Below are 23,645 nucleotides of genomic sequence, written 5' to 3'. Positions count from 1 at the left end.
AATTTCAATTATTTAAATAATATTAAGGAATCATTTAAAATAAAATTTTAATAATAATTAAAATAACTAATAATAATAAACTAAGTTTATATAATTAATTTTAAATATCATATATTAATAATAAAATTAAAATAAATTAATTAAAATATAAAACTAAAAATAAAATAATAATTTTATATAAAAAATATTAAAAAATTAAATATGAAATATTTTAATAAAAATTATTATTAAAAAAATTATACCATGTTATAATATATTATTAAATAAAATATTATATTTAATTTAAAGTATATAATATTTGAAAGACTTTGTCTTATATTATTTATATTTAATAAATAATTATTTATTTATAATTAGTAAAAAATTGAGACATTCAATATTTTTTTGTTATAAGTATTTTTATTTTGAGAAAATATAATTAATATAAAAAAATATGAGATGTTTATATTTTATTAAATTATGTCACTTAAATATTTTATATATTTTAAACAATTATGTTATAAAAATAATAATATTTTATATTTTTAATTTAATAAAATAAAATTAAAATTAATCATAATTTTAATAACAAAATTATATTTATAACTTCTCTCTTAGAAATCCAAACGTTATCAATGGTAATGGGAATGATTAAAACTCTTAACCAAACACTACACTTCTATCAATCATACCCATTCCCATTCCACACATCTATCAATCCCAATCCTATTCCCATTCCTTTATTTGAACCAAGCACCCCCTTAGTCATTTGAGGTTTTCTATAAACAAATGAATGTCTTTTTTTCTTCTTTGTTTTTTACAACTATTCTCACACCACACAATTTTAAAGGCATTCAATCTCTATCGGGTAGTTTAAAATACGTATTTTTTTTAAAACTAATCAATTTAAAACACAATTATGTCAAAATAGGTATAATATACACAAAATTATGTTGTTTCGAAGTTATATAAAAAATAAATATCAAATTTATCTATATTTAAAATGTTTCATATATTTCCTTAGATTTAACATTTTTTAATCACTTAAACCACCTTTAATAAATTAAAATGCGTAGATCTTAAGAAAAAAATTAGTCGATTTAAAAAAAAACGTCAAAACATATATAGATATAGTTTTTTTTACAAATGTAATAAATTAATTTTAAAATATGAAAATTATACGATAAAATAAAAAAGACGGGCATTTTATCAATTTGGGGAAGTCTCAACTGGTTAAAATTGTTATAATTCGAATCTCGAAGTTCAAGCCTCGTCTAATCAAAAACGACTCAAATTTTATCTTTAAATAAATTTAAACATACATTAGCATTTAACTTGTAATATTAGACAACTAAAAATTATAAAAATTGAATCCTATCAAATGTATCTAAACGTTTAAAACACAAAATTAATTGAACAAATAAGCTAAATCAAACTAGTGATGAATCTCCTCAATAATCTTAAATCATGACAATGACAACAATTTTGAGAGAAATGAGAATGGAAAAATAAAATCATGGGTCTTAGTTTTAGAGCTAGTTTATTATTTGACTTCTTTGTTAAACAATAAACATTATATAATATTAAGTTTATTCGAAATTTCAATGTTGAGAATGTATATCACATATTTAATCGTTTCAGTTTATTCTTATTATTTTTTATTCAGATTATCCATCTTATTATTTTAATTTTATTTATTCACGATAACTTATTCGTTTACGTTATTATAATCATTTATACACTATTGAACTTATTAAAATGTATAAGCTAAATCAAACTAGCTCTTAATTTGGATGTCTTCTCTCTTTCTATTTTATTTGATTTTTTTAAAAATAAAATAAAAAGTTAAATATATATTCTTTTTATACCAAAACTAAATCAGTTGTAACAAAAAGTTATTGAATCTGATTAAGAACTGAGTAAACTAGTTAGCAATATTTCTATTTATTTCAACTAGTAACTTATAGTTTTTACCAGAAATAGAAACAATTTTATTTTTTCTCATTCAAATATTACATATGGTTGTTATCATGTTGCCTAGCTAGTAGAGGAATAAAACTCTGCTAAGGCTCTAAATGGACAGACATGGATGAAACAGCTGTGATTAAAGTGAAAGCAAAAATAGTACTTATTTATTTGGATATATTATTATTATTATACTTGCTTAATTTAATTTATATTGTTTTTTAACTTACATAAAAATATTTGATTGCATATTAATATTAATATTTAATATAATTTAAAGAAAACAAGTTTCTCAAGTTGTTTTCAAATAAGTTAAATAAATGTTTAACCCTTGCTATTGATTAATTACATAAAACAAATCTCAAGTTGTTTTCAAAGAGGTTAAATATTTAAGATATATCATAATACTATATTAATCTCTTTATTAAATTAATATTAATTATCTTCAAATAATTATATAAGTTTTAATATTTTGTAGCTTTTTATTTTATTTATGAAGCAAATATAATCACCCAGTACGTAATAATCTCACTCTAATTTAAGACGCTTTAATTAATAATCGAATTTGTTAATTTTTAACATTAATTCCTGTTATTTGAAATACCCGGGTAAATTTTGAATTTTTTTATGTAATATATTAAAACCAATGAGAGTGTAATTTGAAATTTATTTAAAGTAGATTTTAATGATTTTTTAAACTAATTATATTTATTTAATTATTCAAGCCTTATTTTGTTTTTATAAATTTTAGCTACAAAATATTTTGAGTAAACTAATTTGCTACCAGTTACCACCTATATAAACTATCCTAAAATTCATATATATTTATCCTATTTGATCATTATTAATATTTATAGTAAACTTATTATTTCTAAATTTAAATAAAACACTCTCTCATAGTTAAAAAATAGTAATTTATACTATTAAATTAATAATTATTAAAAAAGTTTCCTTATTTACATATTCAACGGATATATTTGGTTAAAGTTGAATTGAAACTAGAATGAGTTCAATTTTCTTATTTGTTTGGTTATTTAAATTAAAAATAAAAATGAAATTTCTTTTTATAAAATGTTCCATGTACTAAAAATTAAATTGCTATTCTAAGTAAATTAAATTGCATCTATTATTTTTTTTCAATTTTACTATTCTCAATTTAAATATAATTTTTTTATTTTTTATGTAAGTATATGTACCTTTGTTCATCATGATATATGGAAATAATTTTAATGTAATTATTGATTGAGATCAAATAATATTATTTATATAATAATATTATTATTATTATTATATATAATTCAATATAAAATTAATTTAGAAACTATATTATACTAAAAACATATTTTTAAATAATAACTTATTTTTAAAATTTTAAATATGTAACTAATTTATTTGTATTATTTATTACCAAATGGTTTATAAATATAAATTTATTTTATTTATATATAATTGAAATAATTAATATACTCTTAGTACAATTTAAAAATTGTATAAGTCTTAATTTAAGAGTTTATAAATATTTGATTAGTTAACCTCATTTATAAGATACAAACTAAAATGAGTTGGAGGATCATTTGGAAAAATAAAATAAAAAATATAACTTTTTTAAAATTATAAAATTTCTTTACACAATAATAAATCATGATATGAGAAAATCAAAAAAAAAAACAAAAAACATGAAAACAAAATACAAACACGTTATAATCAACCGGTTATTAAACCCATAGATCATAAAATAATATTTTTTTAAAATAAATATAAAATATCGTTATAATAATAACATATTATTATTGATACACATTAAACAAATACAATCAAGGTCGACAATTTAACTTTCACTTCAACGTAAAATAATCTAGATGGTAATTCAAATATATATTCTTGTTCGTATTTAAAAAATAATAATCAAATAGATATAAACTATTAAAATATAAATTTTTACTTTGTATATAATATATTTATGAAAAATGTACAAGAATAAAATATGAATATTAAATATTATGAATCCAACATTACAAAAGGGTGTTATCTATTGCAGCCTTAGTGTGGGTGTACTCGCGTAGTAGACAATTACAGCCCAGAAAGAAACAAAAAGAGCCAAAGTATATATATAAATATATATATATAGAGAGAGAGAGACAATCTCTTCTTCTTCTTCTCTTTCTTTTCCGTATTGCCGCTCTGTATCAAAGTTTCCATAAACCCATACGATTTGAATCCGAATACCTTTCCGTTTCTCGAAAGCTGTATCAAATCAATCATCAAACCTCTCCTTAATTACCGCCACCTGCGATTCTCATTCATCACTCTCCATTTCCATTTTCATTTCAATCCTCTGTTCTCTCTCACCTTCTCTGAAATGTTCTGTCAAAATCGGCGACGGAAGTAATCGCGATTGAGTTCTTCACATTTGAAGGAAGTTTTCAACGATTTTCGATTGGATTTGAAGACAATAATCGCTTTACAGACTTACAGTACAGGTTAGTAGCTATCTATCTATATATGAAATTGCATTAGTTTTTCAATATCGGTAACTTACGCGTGAAAAAGTAATCGCGATAGAGTTCTTCACAGTTGAAGGAAGTTTTCATCGATTTACGATTGGATTTGAAGAGAATAGTCGTTTTACAGGTTAGTAACTATCTATCTATATATGAAATTGTATTAGTTTTTCAATATCAGTAACTTACGATTTCAGTCTCCGTTATTCTTCTTCTACAGTTCTATTCTCTCACGCATGAACAAGGAGACTGAATCCTGTAAAAAACAAAAAGTTTAGAGTAATCAGACGCCATTGATATACTTTCTCTACAGCTTTGGTCCGCCGCGCCGGTTTGGATATTGTTTTCTGAAATGTTCGTCGATTTCTGTGAAAATCGTTGACGGAAGTAATCGCGATAGAGTTCTTTCACAGTTGAAGGAAGTTTTCACCGATTTACAGGTTAGTAGCTATCTATCTCTATATGAAATTGCATTAGTTTTTCAATATCAGCAATACGATTTCAGTCTCTGTTATTCTTCTTCTACAGTTCTATTCTCTCACACATGATAAAGGAGGCTGAAACCTATAAAAAACAAAAAAAAAGTTTTCTGTAATCAGACGCCATTGATATACTTTCTCTAGAGCTTTGGTCCGCTGCCGCGCCGATATGGATGTTATTATCTGAAATGTTCGCCGATTAGCGATAGAGTTCTTTCACAGTCGAAGGAAGTTTTCACCGGATTTTCGATTGGATTTGAAGTTTTTTTTATCCTAAACTTCATTCAGGTTAGTACCTATCTATGAATTGCATTAGTTTTACAATATCAACAACTTATGAATTGCATTAGTTCTTCTACAGTTCTATTCTCTCACACACATGAAAAAGTAGGCTGAATCCTGTAAAAAAACCCCATAAAACTAAGTTTTCTGTAATCAGACGCCATTGATATACTTTCGGTGGATTGAATATATGCTTTCTTTCTAGTCAAGTCAATGTTGCAGAGTAGCTAGCTGTGAAGTATAAAGACTAATCACTAAATTTAACCTTCTTGCTGCTTATACTGTTCATCATTCTCATATCTTCTAGAATAATTGCCTATTAGGTTAGTTTTTACATTCTAAAATGATTCGATTAAGTATAAGAAAAAAGTGATTAGGATCTAAATCTTTTATTACTATACACACCAACAAACATAGCCAGAGCCTTAACTGGATGCATGATTACAGTATCATCTTAGATTATTACAAACATGAATAAAGAGACCTTCATAGTATTATAAAATAATGACTTTTCAGATTTGTAGGAATAAAAATGTTAATCATGTCAGTTTTTAATGTCACTATCACTGATTTGTATTAAAGTACATCTTAGCTCTTCTTCCAAGTATTGTTGGATGTTGATGTAGAACTTTAACTACTACAACTATTACTTTTCTCGTTTTTCTAAGGCCTTTTTTTTGACATGGGTACTTATTTTAAATGATTTTCAAATAACTTAAATTTCATTTCTTTACCCAAACAAGTTTATTTAGAAATACCCAATTTTGTTCAAAGCCTAGTCAATTGGGATCATGATTTTTTGTTGTTGTTGTTGTTGATAATAATAAATGAATAGAATTTATTTAGTTTCTACATCCAATGAAATGTCTCAAACAAGGGTATTGCTAACAACCGGCAAGACAGAGAGGTTTGGTAGAAAGGTATAAGAACATTGATTGTGATTCTTTTGATGGAAACACTAGTTTGTTTCTATTTTCATTTTCTAATTATTTCTTAGATTAATATAAACAATTATATAAATTTATTTGAGAAATAGGGGGGAAAAGGGTATAGTTGAATGAAAAAAAAACTAATTCTAGTTTAATGATACTTGGGTTAGAAACTTAGAATTGTTAGCTTCTTTTTGTAATTATATATGACTTTGCAGCAGTCTATATCATAAGAGGGACCATTCATCTCTTCCCTTTGTCCCTTTGTCGATTAACTAACCGCTTTCAGCACTAGACACTCCCACACGGTTGATTTCCCAAATAAAGCGACCGATCACACTCTATGTGCTAAATAAGAAGAAAAAAAAAGCAGATTCTGCTTCTCTGCCGTCCCCCCTTCTCCTAACCTACTAACCCCACCGGCCACCCTTGTCCCTCTTCTTTTCTTTTTCCTCCCACGCCAGCCACTTGATTTGCTTTAGCGGGGACAATTTTAATACGAACTAAAACTTACCAGGCTAGTTTAAGTGAAAAATAGTCTTGTAAAACACATTGAAGACACCTTTTTATTTAGATAGATTCGTTAATTTATTTACGTTTCTATATTTGAAAACAATAAGGGTTTATCGGCTCATAAAGACTCGAACCCATGATCATAAGTTCTTATGTTCTTTCACTTAGCTAAATCAATCCATACCTTTTTCGGTTATGGATTATTGAGGTTATTTTCAAATAACCTTATTCGGCTTGGGTTATTGAAAATGAAGTGAAACAAAAAATAATTGATGAGGGCATAGTACTTAAAGATATTTAGCTCAGATTATTTAAATAATCTATAAATTAAGTATTATTTAGTGTTTATCATCTAAACAAATCGCACCCATCAATTCCTTTTATTTTTTTAAATAAATTCTTATTATATATTAATATTCTTGTAAAAGTTATTCTAAAGAATTTTGGGAATTGGAGAAGTGTGAAGGAGGATATTAATGGTGATTGCAAATCAGAAGAAACTAAAAGTTCTTTATTTACCAACTAGGATAATTTTCTTGTTTCTTTTATCTTCTCCTTGTTCTATATATGGTTTCTTTATTCCTTTTTCGGCGCATTAAAGCATGCATACATATACCGTACATGCATGCAATAACTTTCACATTCAATTATTGTTCACATTATTTGTTATATATATATATATATCCTTCTGGTTTCTCTTTATTGATGGGGTAGGTATGCTTTTTTACTTGGATATATCATTTACATAATTAGTCTATTAGTAAATAGCATTTGAATCATAAATTGATATTATATTATGTGGTCCTAACTAGTTAGCTAGCTATTTTATGGGTTAGGAATGAAAGTGACATTATTATTATTATATTATTATATATGGTACAATCAATTCTTCTTCTGCTGGAAAGAAGATGCATATATGCTAATATTACTTTAATTTGCTTTTAAACCATAGATTAGTTAAATATTTGTTCATCATATATTTTGAAATTGACAGGTGGGGAAAAAGTGCTGAAATGTTGACTTGCATTACATGTTCGAAACAGAAGGGAGATGATGAAAGGGAGGAATCTCCTCGTGAAACACCTAACACAAAAGAGGCTGTCAAAACTATAACATCACAGGTTAGTTACATTACTTAATTACCCTTTGCATCTAGAATGAAATCCTAGTTAAATTAGGTCTATATATTTAGGTGATTTTTTATTCATTGCTTGTTGATAAATGTACAAATGTTACATGTCAATGGATTACTACTTTAGATAGTTTAATGGCAAGAAATTTACCTTAAGAAGTTTATTATGATGTGATTTCATATTCGATTTTCAATAAACACATTGGTTGGTTCTTGTGCTAAGCTTCTTCGGGGATTATTACCAAAAAAAACATTTATCAGTTCATAAAAAGTGCATTTATGAGTTCACAACTTGTGAGGACATTGAGCCACACACTATAAACAAAACCAAAAATCTTCTTATTTCTCATTAATGCAGTAGAGCCTATTAGGTTTGAATCTGTGCCTTAGGTTTTAAATTTCTTTAATCCTATCTTTTAGATAAAGTCAAACCTACTAACTATTTTATTATTAATTCCTTCAATCCACTTTTTTTTCATTTTTTTTTTCATATTGATAGAATATTGGTCAAATATGTATGCAGATAAAAGACATGGCATTGAAAATGTCTGGAGCTTACAAGCAATGTAAACCTTGTACTCCAAGTAGCCATAAAAGAGGAAGAGCTTTCCCAGAATTTGATACAATTTCAGAAGGTTCCCAATACATTCCTGGAAGCTCAAGTTCCACACCTGCATGGGATTTCTCTTCAGCCCTTCATCGGAACGAGCCACGATACGCTAGGCCATCCACTGGCCTCGAATCTGTTCGATCAGGTGAGCTCTTACTAGACGATGAAGAAGAACCCAAAGAATGGCTAGCCCAAGTAGAGCCTGGTGTTCAAATTACCTTTGTATCTCTAACAAATGGTGGCAATGAGTTAAAACGAATCCGTTTCAGGTAAATTTTTTTGATAGAGATATTGTCATGCCACATCGTAGTGCGTCTTATTAATATATTAGTTTTGAATTTGAAGCCGAGAGATGTTTGATAAATGGCAAGCTCAAAGATGGTGGGGGGAGAATTATGATCGTATTATGGAGCTATATAATGTTCAAAGATTCAACAAACAAGCACTCGATACACCCTCGAGAACAGACGACGAGGTATAGTTCGAAACTCCCACAAATATATAGTAATATGAATTTTTATGCATAGGTTATTTGAGATTAATTTCGATATATCCATGATTCAATAACAGTTTAACTATCAATCACAACATCCAAATCATGCATTCAATTTTGTAATGTTTTATGTGGGATTATTTAAAAAATATATAGAAAAAGAAGTTTTGAAAGACTGTTTGGGTTAAATTAATATATATATTTTTTTAAATAAAAGGTTAATATATATATATATTTTTTAAATAAAATATATTTTAGTATTTTGATGAATTAAATAAGTGATTGATGTGAAATTGAATAAAGTGATTTTTAATTATGATTGAATTTAAAAAAATCCAAATAAGATTGGACCAAAATCAGATTTTCAATTACTTACATAAAAATAATGCATTGTTCTTTTCAAATAATCTTTCATGGTATTAAAAAATGAATTATTTGGTACAAAAATATTAGTCATATAAATATATAATCTAGTCTATTATGTTATTTTTTTCAATAATTTGAATGATGAATAACTATATGATTGAATTATTGGTTATTCAAAATTTAACCCAAATTGAAGAAGGCCTATTATTATTTGAAACTAACTTTGTGGTTATTTTCAAATAATCCTAGCATTGGTCTTTAAAATCTTGTTTGAAAACTAATTTTAAACATGTAAAGCAGACTAGAGATTCATCATTCTCCAAATTGGGTTCAATTAGAGATAGTCCAACACCATCAACACTTAACAAAGAATGGACAAGAAACTACAACACTAAACCTTATAACTTCAAAGAGTCATCTGAGGTTGTGGGATCAAGCTGTCACAAGGGCGAGTCGTCGATGGAAGCTTCTAGAACTACGACATCATCTAGAGACGAGCCTTCGTTGTCTATTAGCAATGCAAGCGAAGTGGATTCAGAATGGGTTGAACAAGATGAACCCGGGATTTATATTACTATTAGACAACTAGTTGATGGCACTAGGGAACTTCGACGAGTCAGATTCAGGTAAATAATGTTTTTTTTTATTTGTTATCGTGTTAAAGAATGAAAAGGGTCTCACCTCGGTTTTTTTGTTTGTAGCCGAGAAAGGTTTGGAGAGTCGCATGCGAAAATTTGGTGGGAGGAGAACAAGGATAGAATACAATCGCAATACCTATAGGAAAAAAAAAACAAGGAGAGGCCAAATACAGTATGTTATACTACTATATATTCAAAAGAATTTGATAGGATTTGACCAGTTTTTTATGTATGTTTATTTATTTTAATTTGGGAAACATGATTGTTTTTATTTATTTATGAAAATGAAAATGATTATTATTATTATTATTATTATCCAATTCAATAGAAAATTAGAATTGGTGATACATACTATTGTTTGTTTAGTATTCACTAAGAATGACAAAAAGTTACAAAAAAATAACATTTTGTAAAAATTATTATCTATATATGAAGGCTATCAGAACACCCAACAAGTGTGAAAATGTTACTTTTGTTAAATAAATTTATTAAAAGTTGTCAAATTTTAATATATATATATATATATATATATATATATTATTGTGATTGTGGGTATTAATAATTGATAAAAAAATCAATAAAATTATTTTATTGGACAATACAACGTTCTTTATTCAAGTTATATGTAGAAGATTTTGCGAAATTCAAGATTCACAAGTCTATTGCCATTTTTCTTTTTTTTAAGAAAATTTGAAATTAGTATATTGTTGATGGTACTTCAATTTTTTTTTTTTTTACAAAAAATAAAACATGTATACAAGTTTCATCTAAATAAGACATTTTTCATACAAAGTTAAAGCAAAATCAATTTCACTTCTTATGATTTTAATGATGTTTGTGACAATATTAGTTTTTTTTAAATAATTTGGTTATTAACTTGGATAACTTACAATATTCCCATTCAATAGGATTTATTTAGAGTCTTGGAAGTGTTGATTCAGGGCAATGATCAAATCCATGTACCAACAAAATATAGTGACTTAACATGGCAATTGTTTTTTTTAGAACTATTAAGTACATTAAAAAAATAAAAATAAAAAATAAATATTATATATATGATTTATTTAGACTAGATTAGTTTAAATACTCAAATTAAATTATTCATGTTTTTATGTACTCATATCCAAAGAATGTCAATTTTATTTGTTGTTTTTATAGTAGTTTATTATTGATTTGAAAAGTTTTCTTAATTCTATATAGATAATGATTTAACTAACAATCATACTTTAATTAAGAAAAAAAAAAATGTACACTTCTTTATCTTTTATATTATATCTCCATATAATTTTGAACATTAATATTATGACAAACATATATTATAATGTATTATTAATTAAAAAGATTATATAATATACAGTAAATACAATTCATATATTACTAACTCACTCACTCCGCTGAGCCGATAGTGTTCCTACCAAATTATATTTTGAATAATGAGTTTGATTAGAGTGAAAAATTATAATTGTGGGGATAATTAGGAATGACAATATTATTGTTGAAGCAGATAATGCGTTTACCATACTTGTCTGGTTATTTTAGGGAGATTTCTTTTAATATGAGATATAGTTTAGAAAAATAAATTTGTCTATAAAAAATTATATAAAATAATATTTTTATATAATTATAATATATTAAAATTCATATTATTATATAAAAACAAATCTAAAACTCTTATAAAATATAAAAAATAAATAAATATATAGCCTAACATAAGAAATGTACTATTTTATTCCCTCTATATATCTCTTTTTTCTTTAATAAAGATGAATATATAACATAAATTAGATACAAATGAGATAATTATAGCTAATACATGAAGGAAGGAATATGTTTAAAAGTAATATATTTAAGGAATAAAACTAAGAATTGAATATACTACAACAAATACTTACCGTATACTTGATTGAAACCAAAATTGCAATTTCTAAGTCTTATCATTCAAGACATTGCTCTGATACTATGAACTTTATCTCATGTCTTTACCCCTCTAGCAAACCCTTCTCTCGCACCGATCTCAAGAACTCAAACATTTATCGCAACTTAGGTCTCTTTTAGCAGACTCTTCTCTTGCAACTTAGGGCTTCTCCTTACAAAGAATGATGCAAATCTATGGAAAAGAAGAAAGACGACATTAGGTAGGTTGGTCGTAGATAAGATGTAAAATCTGCTTTGAAAAGAATGAGGGTTGAAAATGAGGGTTTTAATTAGAGACGTTATGTTGTAACGGAAAATTTGACAGAAGGGCCTTTTGTTACCCTTTTTGATAATTTGAGGGTCATTGGTGACCTTTCAGAAAGTTTAAGGGGTAATTTGTTTTAAAAAAATATTTTGCGGGCTAAATGTAAGTGATCGAGGGTCACCTATGTAATTTTCCTTTTATATATAATTGTGTTTATTAATATTCGAGACTGAATTAAGTTGAAATGTGAGCAGTGACTAGGGTTGCAAACGAGTTAAGTCGAGCTCCAACTACTTTGAGCTCGAGTTCGATTTGATTAAGTATTTATTAGAGCTTGAGTTCGACTCGACTATTTATTTACAAACTCGGCTTGACTCGAAAACTTGAACTAAAATTAAATTTTCAAATATTTATTTTATATTTTAATATTAAAATAAAAAATATATATATTATATATTATCAAGCTCAAAAAAGCTCAGCAAAACATCGATAAAGTATTATATAAGCTCGAGTTTGACTCGAATTTGGTCAGTCAATCTCAAGTCAAACTTTGACCGAACTACTCACGAACGGTTTGACTCACTTTCAGCATTAGCATTGACACAAATATCATCATCGGTCAACTATATGTTAAACCGGAGAAAAACCACTTCGAACAGGACATTTCGAATAAAAAAATAGCGTGACGATTCATAATTGTATCGTTAATATTGAAATGCTGAGAATATAACTGATAAATTTGAAGAATTTGTTATCATATTGGCAAATATTTTTTCCAAACACATGAATAATATTAAAAACTTATCAAAAATAGTTGAAACAATTGATTGAAAAATCAATGAGATTTAAATATATTAAATTGGATACACCACTTATCCTAGACCTGTTTGATTTAGCTTATTCAGAATCCCACAATTCTTCTTCTTCTTCCAAACCAGAGCATAAACGCGGCGTTGGAGAAACAAACTGTGTGTGGAGATATGGAAGATGTTGAAGAACAAGAGATTGTAATAGTCGGCGGTGGGATTTGTGGCCTTGCGACTGCCCTTGCCCTGCACAGGTAATTCAATTAGGTTTCCGATTCATCATCATCATCATCATCTGATTAACTTATTCTGATCCGATTGATCTGATTGATTGATTGATTGTTTGTAAGAACAGGAAAGGTATAAAAAGCTTGGTTCTCGAAAGAGCAGATAGTTTAAGAGAAGAAGGCGGAGCGATTGGAATCTTAGCTAATGGATGGAAAGCTCTTGATCAGCTTGGCCTTGCTCTTTCTTCTCACCTTCGACAAACTGCCCTTCTTATTCAAAGGTAACATCGATCTTAATTAAACCTTTTTCACTTTTCTGAACGATTCGTCACTTTTAGAGCATATCTTTGGAATCACCTTAAATTAATTAGGTTTAGAGATTTAAATAGCCTTTGGAATCACCTTAAATTAATTAGGTTTAGAGATTTAAATAGCCTTTGGAAATACATAATAACTATTACCTAAAATTTTGGGATAATAATAATAATAATAAGAAACAGTCATTTTAAAGACTCGTGGAGAAAGAGTCGTTTTCGTATTGAAGACCAGGTATGACAATGGGTACCCATACCTATGGGTGGGGCACTGGGAATGGAGAAGGTACCTGATCTGGTTAGGGGAGTGTGAATCCCAAAACCTGACTATATTAATATTAAACGAATTGCGGATGAATATAGAAATATATATACCGTTGAGCTCGGGTCGAGCTTGGATAGTCAAATAAAAATCATGTTCGGGTATGGGTACTTCACTACCGATAGGGTATCCATTACCGTCCCTAGTGAAGAATCATAACTCATCTATATACGAAAATAGTCATTTTAACTGAGAAGACTTGTAGGTTCATGGAGAAAGAGTCAATTTAACATATCAGGGATGACAATGGTTACCAGTTGAGTACTTGATACTCAAATTCAGGTATTTTAAATTGGGGTCGGGCATGGAGAGTGGAGAAGAGAAGGTACCCGATCGGGTTCGGGGATGGGTAGGGTTAGGAACCCAAACCCGATACTTAGAGTCTTCACACCAAGACTAAGACGGTTAAAAATGAGTCAATTTAACCACTAACAACTAACTAGGGAATAATCAAAACCTTCATATTCGACCTTGAATTGGTCTTTTGATAACACAACTTATTATTTAATCTGAAATATTAAATTTATTTGATAAATGCACTTAATTTATTAGATTCAGCTCAAATTGCTACGATACATAGCTTAATTCTGTAAGCTATTTTTGAATTGAGTTAGTATTACAGTAATTAACATGTATCTCGCACGAATAATAATATAAAAAACCGTGAAAAAATTATTACGGTAAAAATGTGATAGCGTTTTTAATTTTATTTTTAACCGTTATAAATTTATGGACGGGTCAACCAACAATCCTACTTAAGTATCCATTTACTCTCGCATTGCAGAACGATCTCTAAAACAATTGATATAGTTTGATTCCTCAACTCAATTAGTTTGACCTTTAGAGTCCACTTCTTCCCCATATTACGAATGAAAAGGAAAATGTAAATACTACCATTAAAGTAGCACACATGCGAGACTTACTATATCCATATGAATTATGTCTCCTATCTCTATAAATATGTCAGAATTCTTATTAAAAACAATTGATAAACTACCGCGTTCATCAAATTTGCTGTTCAATTTAAAATATAAAGTGTTATTAGCTTAGTTGGTTAAAATGTTGTACTTGTTTTTGTTAGGTTGCAAGTTCAAACCATACTATTTTTAATTGTATTTTTAACCGTTTTAAGTTTATGGGTGGGTCAACCCACAATCCGACCACAAGTATCCATTTACTCTCACATATATATTCAAATTAACCACAACTCTCGACCCGACAATCCGGATACTTTAAAAATTAAACATCCTTATATATAAGTTTTAGATACTTTTTCAACAAATTTTATCAAATCAACTTGCATATCAAGTTCTAAAGTTTAGTTATTTTCATTTGATTTTTTCGCACTTGAAATTAGTCTTTTATGTATTATCGATGTTTGATAATACAACTTATTATTTAATTTAAACAATTAAGTGTGTATTTGATAAACACATTTAATTCTTTAGATTCAGCTTAAATTAAGCTGCAATACTTAGCTTAACTTATTTATGTATTATTTAAAGTTAATAAAATTATTCCTCTTTAAGGTTAAAATAAGCTTTAGGTATTTTTTCAATACATTTTATCAAATCAACCTGAATATATTAAGTACTTAAGTTATTTTCATTTGATTTATTCAATCTTTCTTTTTTACAAAACAGTTATCTAATTCTAATTAATCTAAAGGTTTTCTAAATGATCATCTTATCTAGTCACTTGATCATATCTGTTCGAATCGGAATTATTCAAAATGGAAATCACACTTTTCATTAATCAGGTTTGGGCATTAAATAGCCTTTGGAAATACATAAGAACTCTAATGTTTTGGGATAATAATAAGACAGAGTCAATTGAAAAGCTAATAATTAACAAATAGACTTAATTATGGCTGCAAAATAAGATAGAGTCAATTTGAAATAAGTGTATTTGATAAGTGTTATTTAAATGCACTTAATTCTTTAGAATCAGCTCAAATTAAGCTAGAATAATATTAGTGTACAAAAGACAACTTTAACCCTTTAAAATTAATTAAATTATGTCATTATATTTGTAACATAGTCTTTAAATACTTTTCAACTTCACATTTATCAAATCAACTTAAATATCAAAATACTTAAAATTTAGTTATTTTCAATTGGTTTATTCAATATTTATTCGACACTTTAAATTCATTATTCACACTTAATTTTCAGTTTGATCAAACACACTATGCCTAACAATTTCTAGATGTTATTGTTTGCAATGTACTATATACGAAATTGGTTTTTAGATGGCTTCAAAGATTTGATGTATCTGAATGACACATTACGACAGTTACTTTATACATTACATGTTTGCCTTAAGAAAATTATAGCATGCCTGAAATTAATTATTTTTGACCTTCATAACATCTACAGGTCTGAGGAGGTATGCTTGGACAAGGGCACTCGAAAAGAATCCCCATTTGCGTAATCTCTCTTTTGATCTTTATTTCTCGTTTGCACATGGATTGTAACAAAAGAAAAAAAAACAGGGTTGGCGAAGCTCGATGCTTGAAGCGCGGTTATCTTATTAATGCACTTGCGGATGCTTTGCCGTTTGGAACAATATGATTTGATTGTTGTGTTGTTTCTGTTGAATTGGATTCCGCCGTTACTTCTTTCCCTATTCTCCATCTTCTTGGCGGTAAAATTGTCATAGCCAAGGTACCTATCCACTTACTTTCTCTATTATTGACAGTAATTTTATTGGCTTCTTGTTTTCTTTAAAAAGATACACCAAAAGAACCACATTAAAGTATACAAATAAAAGAATAGAGAGTATTTTAGTATTTTGAATGATGTTTTTTTATGTCGTGTCCTTTTCTTTTGTAAAGTTTTTTATCATTTGATTTAAATGACACCCTTTAAACGAAGTGAAATGGTTGTATAGTGGGCTATTTAACATTTACCTTGAAATAACTCAAACTGCACAAGGCCATGGATGATCTTCTATAGTTGTTATTGTCCTTCTTAAGTTGTTCAATGTTTGCAAATGCAGTGGTTAACCTTACAAAAAGGTCAGGTTTTAACGGTAATTCCAATGAGAAACTTGTTTGTATCGACCTCGAACATATCTGATTCTTCAATGAATGAACTATGAAGAAAGAAAAAAGACTGGCATACATGATTTTTATTTTAATAATAATGCAGATAGTAATAGGATGTGATGGAGGTCAATCAGTGATTGGTAAATTTGTCGGTTTGAAGCCTACGAGAAAAATTGGTATTTCGACTGTGAGAGGTATTACGAATTATCCCAAAGGTCATAGCTTTTCGCATGAGCTGGTAAGATGGAGGAATAATGATTCTTCTGTTATTGGAAGATTAACTGTTGATGATAAATCTGTCCACTGGTTTGTATCTCTTAAATCTTCTGTTCAAGGTAAAAAATAAACATTTCCTTTTCATCATTCCTTTCCTTCCTAATTAATATGATTATTAGTTATTACTATTATTTACAGGTTCTGAAACTTGGAAAGGTGATCAAGAACTCATAAAAAATAAGACATTGGAATTACTAGCTGCCACTAGATTCCCCGAGGAGGGGATGGAGATGATAAAGATGAGCGATACTGATTCGATTTCTTTCACTGATCTCAGATATAGACCACCATGGGAATTGATTTTCGGAAACTTTAGAAAAGGAACTGTGATTGTGGCGGGTGATGCTTTGCATGTTATGGGTCCTTTTATTGGACAAGGAGGATCGGCTGGATTGGAAGATGCTATTGTTTTGGCTAGGCGATTGAGCGAGAAGCTTTTAAGAGGTGAAATGGATGGAGAAAAGGCGATGATGAGAGTTGGGGAAGCAATGGATGGTTATATTAAAGAGAGGAGAAGACGGTTGGTGGAATTGTCTACTCAGACATATCTTATTGGTATGTTGATTCAATGTCCACGATTGTTCATCAAGATGATAATTTTACTTGTTATGATGATTATCTTTCGCGATGCAAATGGTCATGCTAAATATGATTGTGGTCGATTGTAAATTTGAGTTTCCCATTTTTTTTTTTCTTATCACTTGTTTGTGTTATGAATAAATCCTAGTGATTCACCCCAATCCATCTTCCTTGTAAATGAGTGCATATTTGTTAGGACATACCATTGTTTTTCTCAAACACTATTTATGCCTTATTATTTAAACTAATATTTATCTTAGTATGTTTTAGTAAAATTAAGAAAAGAAAGGAAGATATTGTAGACACGAGATAGATGAGAGTGGAAGATCATAATTGTCCTTTTTAACAAAATGTACTTACAAATAATAAAAGTACAAAAGAAAATGATATCAAAATATGTGGCTCATCTTTAACTAATATTCAACTTAGTATGTTTTAACTAATAATCAACCATCTTCTTTTAAGTGAACCATATTTGAGTGTTGGTCTCAAGAATTAAGTGAACCATATTTGAGTGTCGGTCTCAATTGAGCTATCCCATCTCTAGGTAGAAAATGTGAAAAAAAAAATTGTCTGATCTAGTTTCGGTTAAAAAAATTGTTAAACAAACTACTTTTAGTGAGATTATAACCCATAACAAAATAAAAATTAGAATTTTTTTTATCATAAACCATTAAGCTAAACATTTTTATGCTAAAAACTTAATAAATTTATAAAAAAATCTAATTATTTTTATTAAATGGGCTGCCTTGGGGTGGGTTTCCCTAGCCCGTAGGTTTGTCGGGCTTACCCTAGGGCCGACCCTGCATATTTGTAAACTTGTGATTGTTGTTGGAAATAATGAATGAGTCATCATTGGGTAACGTATAAGTGACTTGGAGAATATAAATATTTTCACCTTGGTTAATGTCTAAGTCAAACTTGGGAAATGGAGTAGTGGTTTGAGTAATGTAAAAGTTTCTAGGGTAATGTAAAGGTTTCTTGTATATTGTATATATAAATAGGGCTCTCCCCCTCTCATTTAATCAATATAATAATAAATAATATATTACAACTTTTCTCTACATAGTATCAGAGCGGGTACTTGTGTCCTGACTCTCTTTCAGCACTATCTTTACTTTCTCATATTCTTTTTTAGCACTGTTGTGCTGTTTAATTTGAAATTTCAGAGTATTCTCTGATTTTGTTAAACACGACAATGACTACTTTCGGGAGCAATTTTTTTGATGAACACTCAACCGGGAAGATGACCTCGGTTCTTTTGAATGAAAAGAACTACATCACTTGGGGCGCGGTCAACAACTATTTTTCTTAAAGGGAAACTCAAATTTGGCCATATTTCTAGGACATCAACGCAACCAACCATATTAGAGAAATCCACTGAGGAAGATCAAAAAAGGGCCGAGGAATGGGAATCCCATGACTATCAAATCATGAGTTGGCTTCTAAATTCCATGGAGTCGAGAATTTCCGAATTTTTCTTGGGCAAAAATTCAGCAAAAAAATTTGGGATTCGGTCAAGAAAAGATATGAAAATACTCAAAATTATGCTCACATATATCAACTGAAATCGGAAATCCAGTCCCTCAAAAAGGGATCGAAGTCGGTTACCAAAATTGTTGGTGAGTTAACCATAAGACGAGAAGAACTCATGATGTACTTACCTCGGACCAACAATGAGAATACCTTGCAAGAGCGAGATGAACAAGAAGGGATATACCAGTTGCTTGCCTCCTTCGATCCGAGTTGGGATGCCATCCGTGCTCAAATCCTCATGACGTATACTCTTCCAGATTTCGATGATGTTGTCTCAAGGCTACAACAAGAGGAGACACGGAGAAGCACCATGGGAGGTGAGGGGCAAACAACATGTGAAAATCAAGCATTTATTGGTCACAAATCCCAAAATTTTCAACGAACCAGCAATCTCTTCTGTAATCATTGTAAGAAACAGGGTCATGCTAAGGAGTTTTGCTTCAAACTCTATCCTCATCTTCGTGCGGCAAAGAAGAATGGCGAAGAAAAAGGTAGAAATTTTAATGGGAGAAACCCGAAAGGATTTCTCGCTCAAAACAATGGAGGAGAAAGAAATGATCAGATGGGCTAGAATACTAGGCCAACTACTGGACAACACAACTTTAACATATCAGCAGGGTCAAACAATCAAACATATTTCAATAATCTTTTTGATCAGTTTACCAAATTCATACAAACACAAGAGACTCGGTCCACATCCAAAGTGGACCCAGGTATTTTTTCAAAATATTTTACATATTTTTGCAAAAATCCTAATTATTGTGTAGTTGATTCAGGAGCCTCAGATCATATGACTGGAAATAAAAATAATTTTTTGGATTTTTCTATTAAAAATTCACAACAAAGTGTTAAAACATCTAATGATTCAAATATGCCTATCTTAGGAACTGAGTTTATCAAAGTATTTTCAAAAAATGTTGATAATGTTCTTTATGTTCCACAATTATCTCCTAACTTATTATCTGTTAGCAAAATAACTAAAGATCTTAAGTGTCTTGTTATTTTGTCTAATGAATGTGTTGTGTTTCAGGACAAGTTGATAGGAATGAAGATTGGTGAAGGACAACTTGTCAACGATATTTATATTGTTGATCTTTTTAGATGTGCTTTCAATTCATACACTACTTTTGAGCAAGATTTATGGCATCAAAGGCTAGGACATCCTTATAATAAAGTTGTAAAATATTTTTTTCGAATAGATAATTTTTGTTCAAATTATGATATTTGTCAATTTTCAAAACAAACCAAACTTCATTTTTCCATCTCTACAAATAAAACTAAATCTCCTCTCGAATTGATACATTCAGATGTATGGGGTCTTGCACCTATCGATTCGTATAATAATTTTAGATATTATGTTAGCTTCATCGATGATTTCTCACGAACAACTTGGATTTATCTTTTAACTTCAAAGGTGGAAGTGTATGAATTTTTTTTGGAATTTAATTCATTTGCAAAAAAAATCATTTTAATGCCACAATTAAAACTTTCGATCTGATAATGGTACTGAATACATTAACTCAAAATTTTCAAACTTCTTTAAATCAAAGGGCATTGTTCATCAAAAAACTTGTCCTCATACACCTACACAAAATGGAGTTGCTGAACGAAAAAATAGACACCTTCTTGAGGTAACCCGAGTTTTACTTTTCCAGTCTAATGTCCCTAAGAGATTTTGGTCTGATGCCCTTCTCGCTGCGGTTCACCTTATAAACAGAATTCCTACCTCTGTATTGAATGGAAAAGCTCCACTCAACGTCTTAAATAACAAAGAAATCTCTTATGAATATTTGCGTGTTTTCGGTTGCACATGTTTTGTTCACACTAGTCGCACCGATAAACTTAGTACAACTTCCATTAAAGCTTTGTTTTTGGATATTCAACGACTCAGAAAGGGTACAAATGTTATGATTTTGAAACTAATAAAATTTACATATCTAGAAATGTTATATTTAGAGAGCATGAGCCATTTTTCAAAGAAAAAATTAATGATTATGATTCTTTTAACGATTTTATCCCTACTCTTAACCCTTTTACAGATGTAACTACAGGAAATGAAGCACTAAGGTCATGATCATGCTCTGGGGGAGATGAGGTACCAAGGACCAAAGATAACGTGGAATCCGATATCATCTCAGGGGGAGAATTAGAGAGTTCAACCTATTCAAGAGAAAATCAGGAGTTACATGGTTCGGAAAGACAACCTATTTTAGAAGAAGTTCGTGAAAACCTATCAGAATATGAAGGTGTAAGAAGATCCGTGCGTCCTAGCCGACCACCTGCAAAACTTGATGACTATATTTCTTATTAGGTATCCTACCCTATTCAACAATTTTTATCTTATGAAAAAATTTCTCCAACACATTTTAATTTTTTAACTTGTTTAGATAACATTGAGCCTAAAAATTTTCAAGAAGTTGTTTCTAATCCTCTATGGCAACAAGCTATGTGTGAGGAACTAGAAACACTTGAAAAAAATCATACTTGGGATATTGTTGTTCCTCCTATAGGAAAAAGACCTGTCGGCTGTAAATGGGTATATAAAATAAAATATGATAGTAATGATAAAATAGATAGATACAAGGCACGTCTTGTAGAAAAGGAATATACTCAAACATATGGTATAGATTATAAGGAAACATTTGCCCCCGTAGCCAAAATGAACACGGTTAGAATTCTTTTATCGATTGCCACTAATAAAAAATGGAATATTTTTCAAATGGATGTAAAAAATGTTTTTCTCCAGGGTGATTTAGAGGATGAAGTGTATATGGATCTTCCTCCAAGTTACAAAGACAATTTGAGTTCTAAACTTGTTTGTAAACTTAATAAAGCTATATATGGATTAAAACAATCTCCCCGTGCATGGTATGCGAAATTAAGTAATGCTCTTCTTCAAAATGGATTCACAAAAAGTACGGTAGATTCTTCCTTATTTATTAAAAATTTCTCTCTTTTTGTTCTTATATATGTTGATGATATTATAATTACTGGGAACAATGACGAAGAAATAAATAAAGTTAAAAAATATTTACAAAAAACTTTTGATATCAAAGACTTAGGTATTCTTAAATATTTTATTGGAGTAGAGATAGCCCATTCACAAAAGGGTTATTCTTGTCTCAAAAAAATATACTTTAGATTTATTAAATGAAACAGGGAAGTTGAGATTAAAGCCAACTTATACTCCAATGGACACCACTACTAAACTTAATTCTAAAGATGATGAGTTGTTAGTGGATATTGGCAGGTATCAAAAGTTAGTTGGCAAACTTATATATTTAACCGTCACTAGACCAGATATTACCTTTTCTGTTAGTGCAGTGAGCCAGTTTATGCATGCTCAACGAACAAGTCATCTAAAAATAGTCGAAAGAATACTTCGATATCTCAAGGCTACTCCGGGGCAAGGAATCTAGCTTAAAAGAAATCAGTGCTTAAACATCATTGGATACTCGGATGCAGACTGGGCAGGAAGTTCTGATAGAAAATCAACCACTGGATTCTGTACATTTGTTGACGGGAATTTAGTCACTTGGCGCAGCAAGAAGCAAAACGTGGTTGCAAGATCCAGCGCTGAAGCAGAATACCAGGCTATGGCTACTACAGCTAGCGAACTTATTTGGATTAAGCATCTACTCTAAGATATGGGGATATCTCATAGTGAACCGATTGAAATGTATTGCGACAACCAAGAAGCACGACATATCGCATCTAATCCCGTTTTTCATGAACGAACGAAACATATTGAAGTTGACTGTCACTTTATCAGGGAGAAAGTACAATCTGGCCAAATTGAAACACCTTACGTAATGAGTAAGAACCAGTTGGCCAACATCTTCACGAAGTTTCTGGATAGAACCTCCTTCGACCACATTCTTGACAAGTTAGGAGTTTTCAATCTATTCACTCCTAACTTGAGGGGGAGTGTTGGAAATAATGAATGAGACATCATTGGGTAACGTATAAGTGGCTTGGGAAATATAAATATTTTTACCTTGGTTAATTTCTAAGTCAAACTTGGGAAGTGGAGTAGTGATTTGAGTAATGTAAAGGTTTCTTGTATATTGTATATATAAATAGGGCTCTCCCTCTCTCATGTAATCAATATAATAATAAATAATATATTACAACTTTTCTCTACAATTGTTAACATATTGTTAGTTTTATATCTTTATTTTCAAATAAAAAATAAAGTAAAAATTTTCAATATGTTAGATATAAGCAATCTAGACTTCTTATCACATGTGTTTCATGCCCCTACCCTCTTCTTTGTAAATCTTCTTTGTAAATGAACCTATATTCATCCATCATGGAGTTCTATCTCTTTTGGACATCACATTTTTTTCTCTCTCAAACACTATTATGCTCTCTTTTTTTTTAACAAATATTCACATTAGTATGTTTTTTCAAAATAAGAAAGAAGATGTTATAGGCCAAGAGAGATTCAATGTAATAAATAGGTTGTAG

At 29.2% G+C, this 23,645-nt stretch overlaps 1 protein-coding gene and 1 pseudogene across 1 annotated transcript; both read left to right on the top strand.

Moving 5' to 3' along the window:
- Positions 1 to 4,098: 4,098 nt before the first annotated feature.
- Positions 4,099 to 10,192, top strand: LOC124926841 (protein BREVIS RADIX-like). The gene is made up of 9 exons (XM_047467152.1): positions 4,099 to 4,424; positions 4,519 to 4,575; positions 4,666 to 4,885; positions 4,974 to 5,212; positions 7,643 to 7,769; positions 8,304 to 8,659; positions 8,736 to 8,865; positions 9,550 to 9,875; positions 9,951 to 10,192. The coding sequence occupies exons 5-9, from the start codon at positions 7,662 to 7,664 to the stop codon at positions 10,027 to 10,029; spliced, it is 999 nt and encodes a 332-aa protein (XP_047323108.1). The 5' UTR covers positions 4,099 to 4,424; positions 4,519 to 4,575; positions 4,666 to 4,885; positions 4,974 to 5,212; positions 7,643 to 7,661; the 3' UTR covers positions 10,030 to 10,192.
- Positions 10,193 to 12,988: 2,796 nt separating this feature from the next.
- LOC124924306 lies at positions 12,989 to 17,737 on the top strand (annotated as a pseudogene).
- Positions 17,738 to 23,645: the final 5,908 nt, after the last annotated feature.

The sequence above is a fragment of the Impatiens glandulifera genome, chromosome 2 (genome assembly GCF_907164915.1).
Source record: "Impatiens glandulifera chromosome 2, dImpGla2.1, whole genome shotgun sequence".
In the NCBI taxonomy this organism is placed as follows: Eukaryota; Viridiplantae; Streptophyta; class Magnoliopsida; order Ericales; family Balsaminaceae; genus Impatiens; species Impatiens glandulifera.
This window is presented reverse-complemented; position numbering and strand designations above follow the sequence as displayed.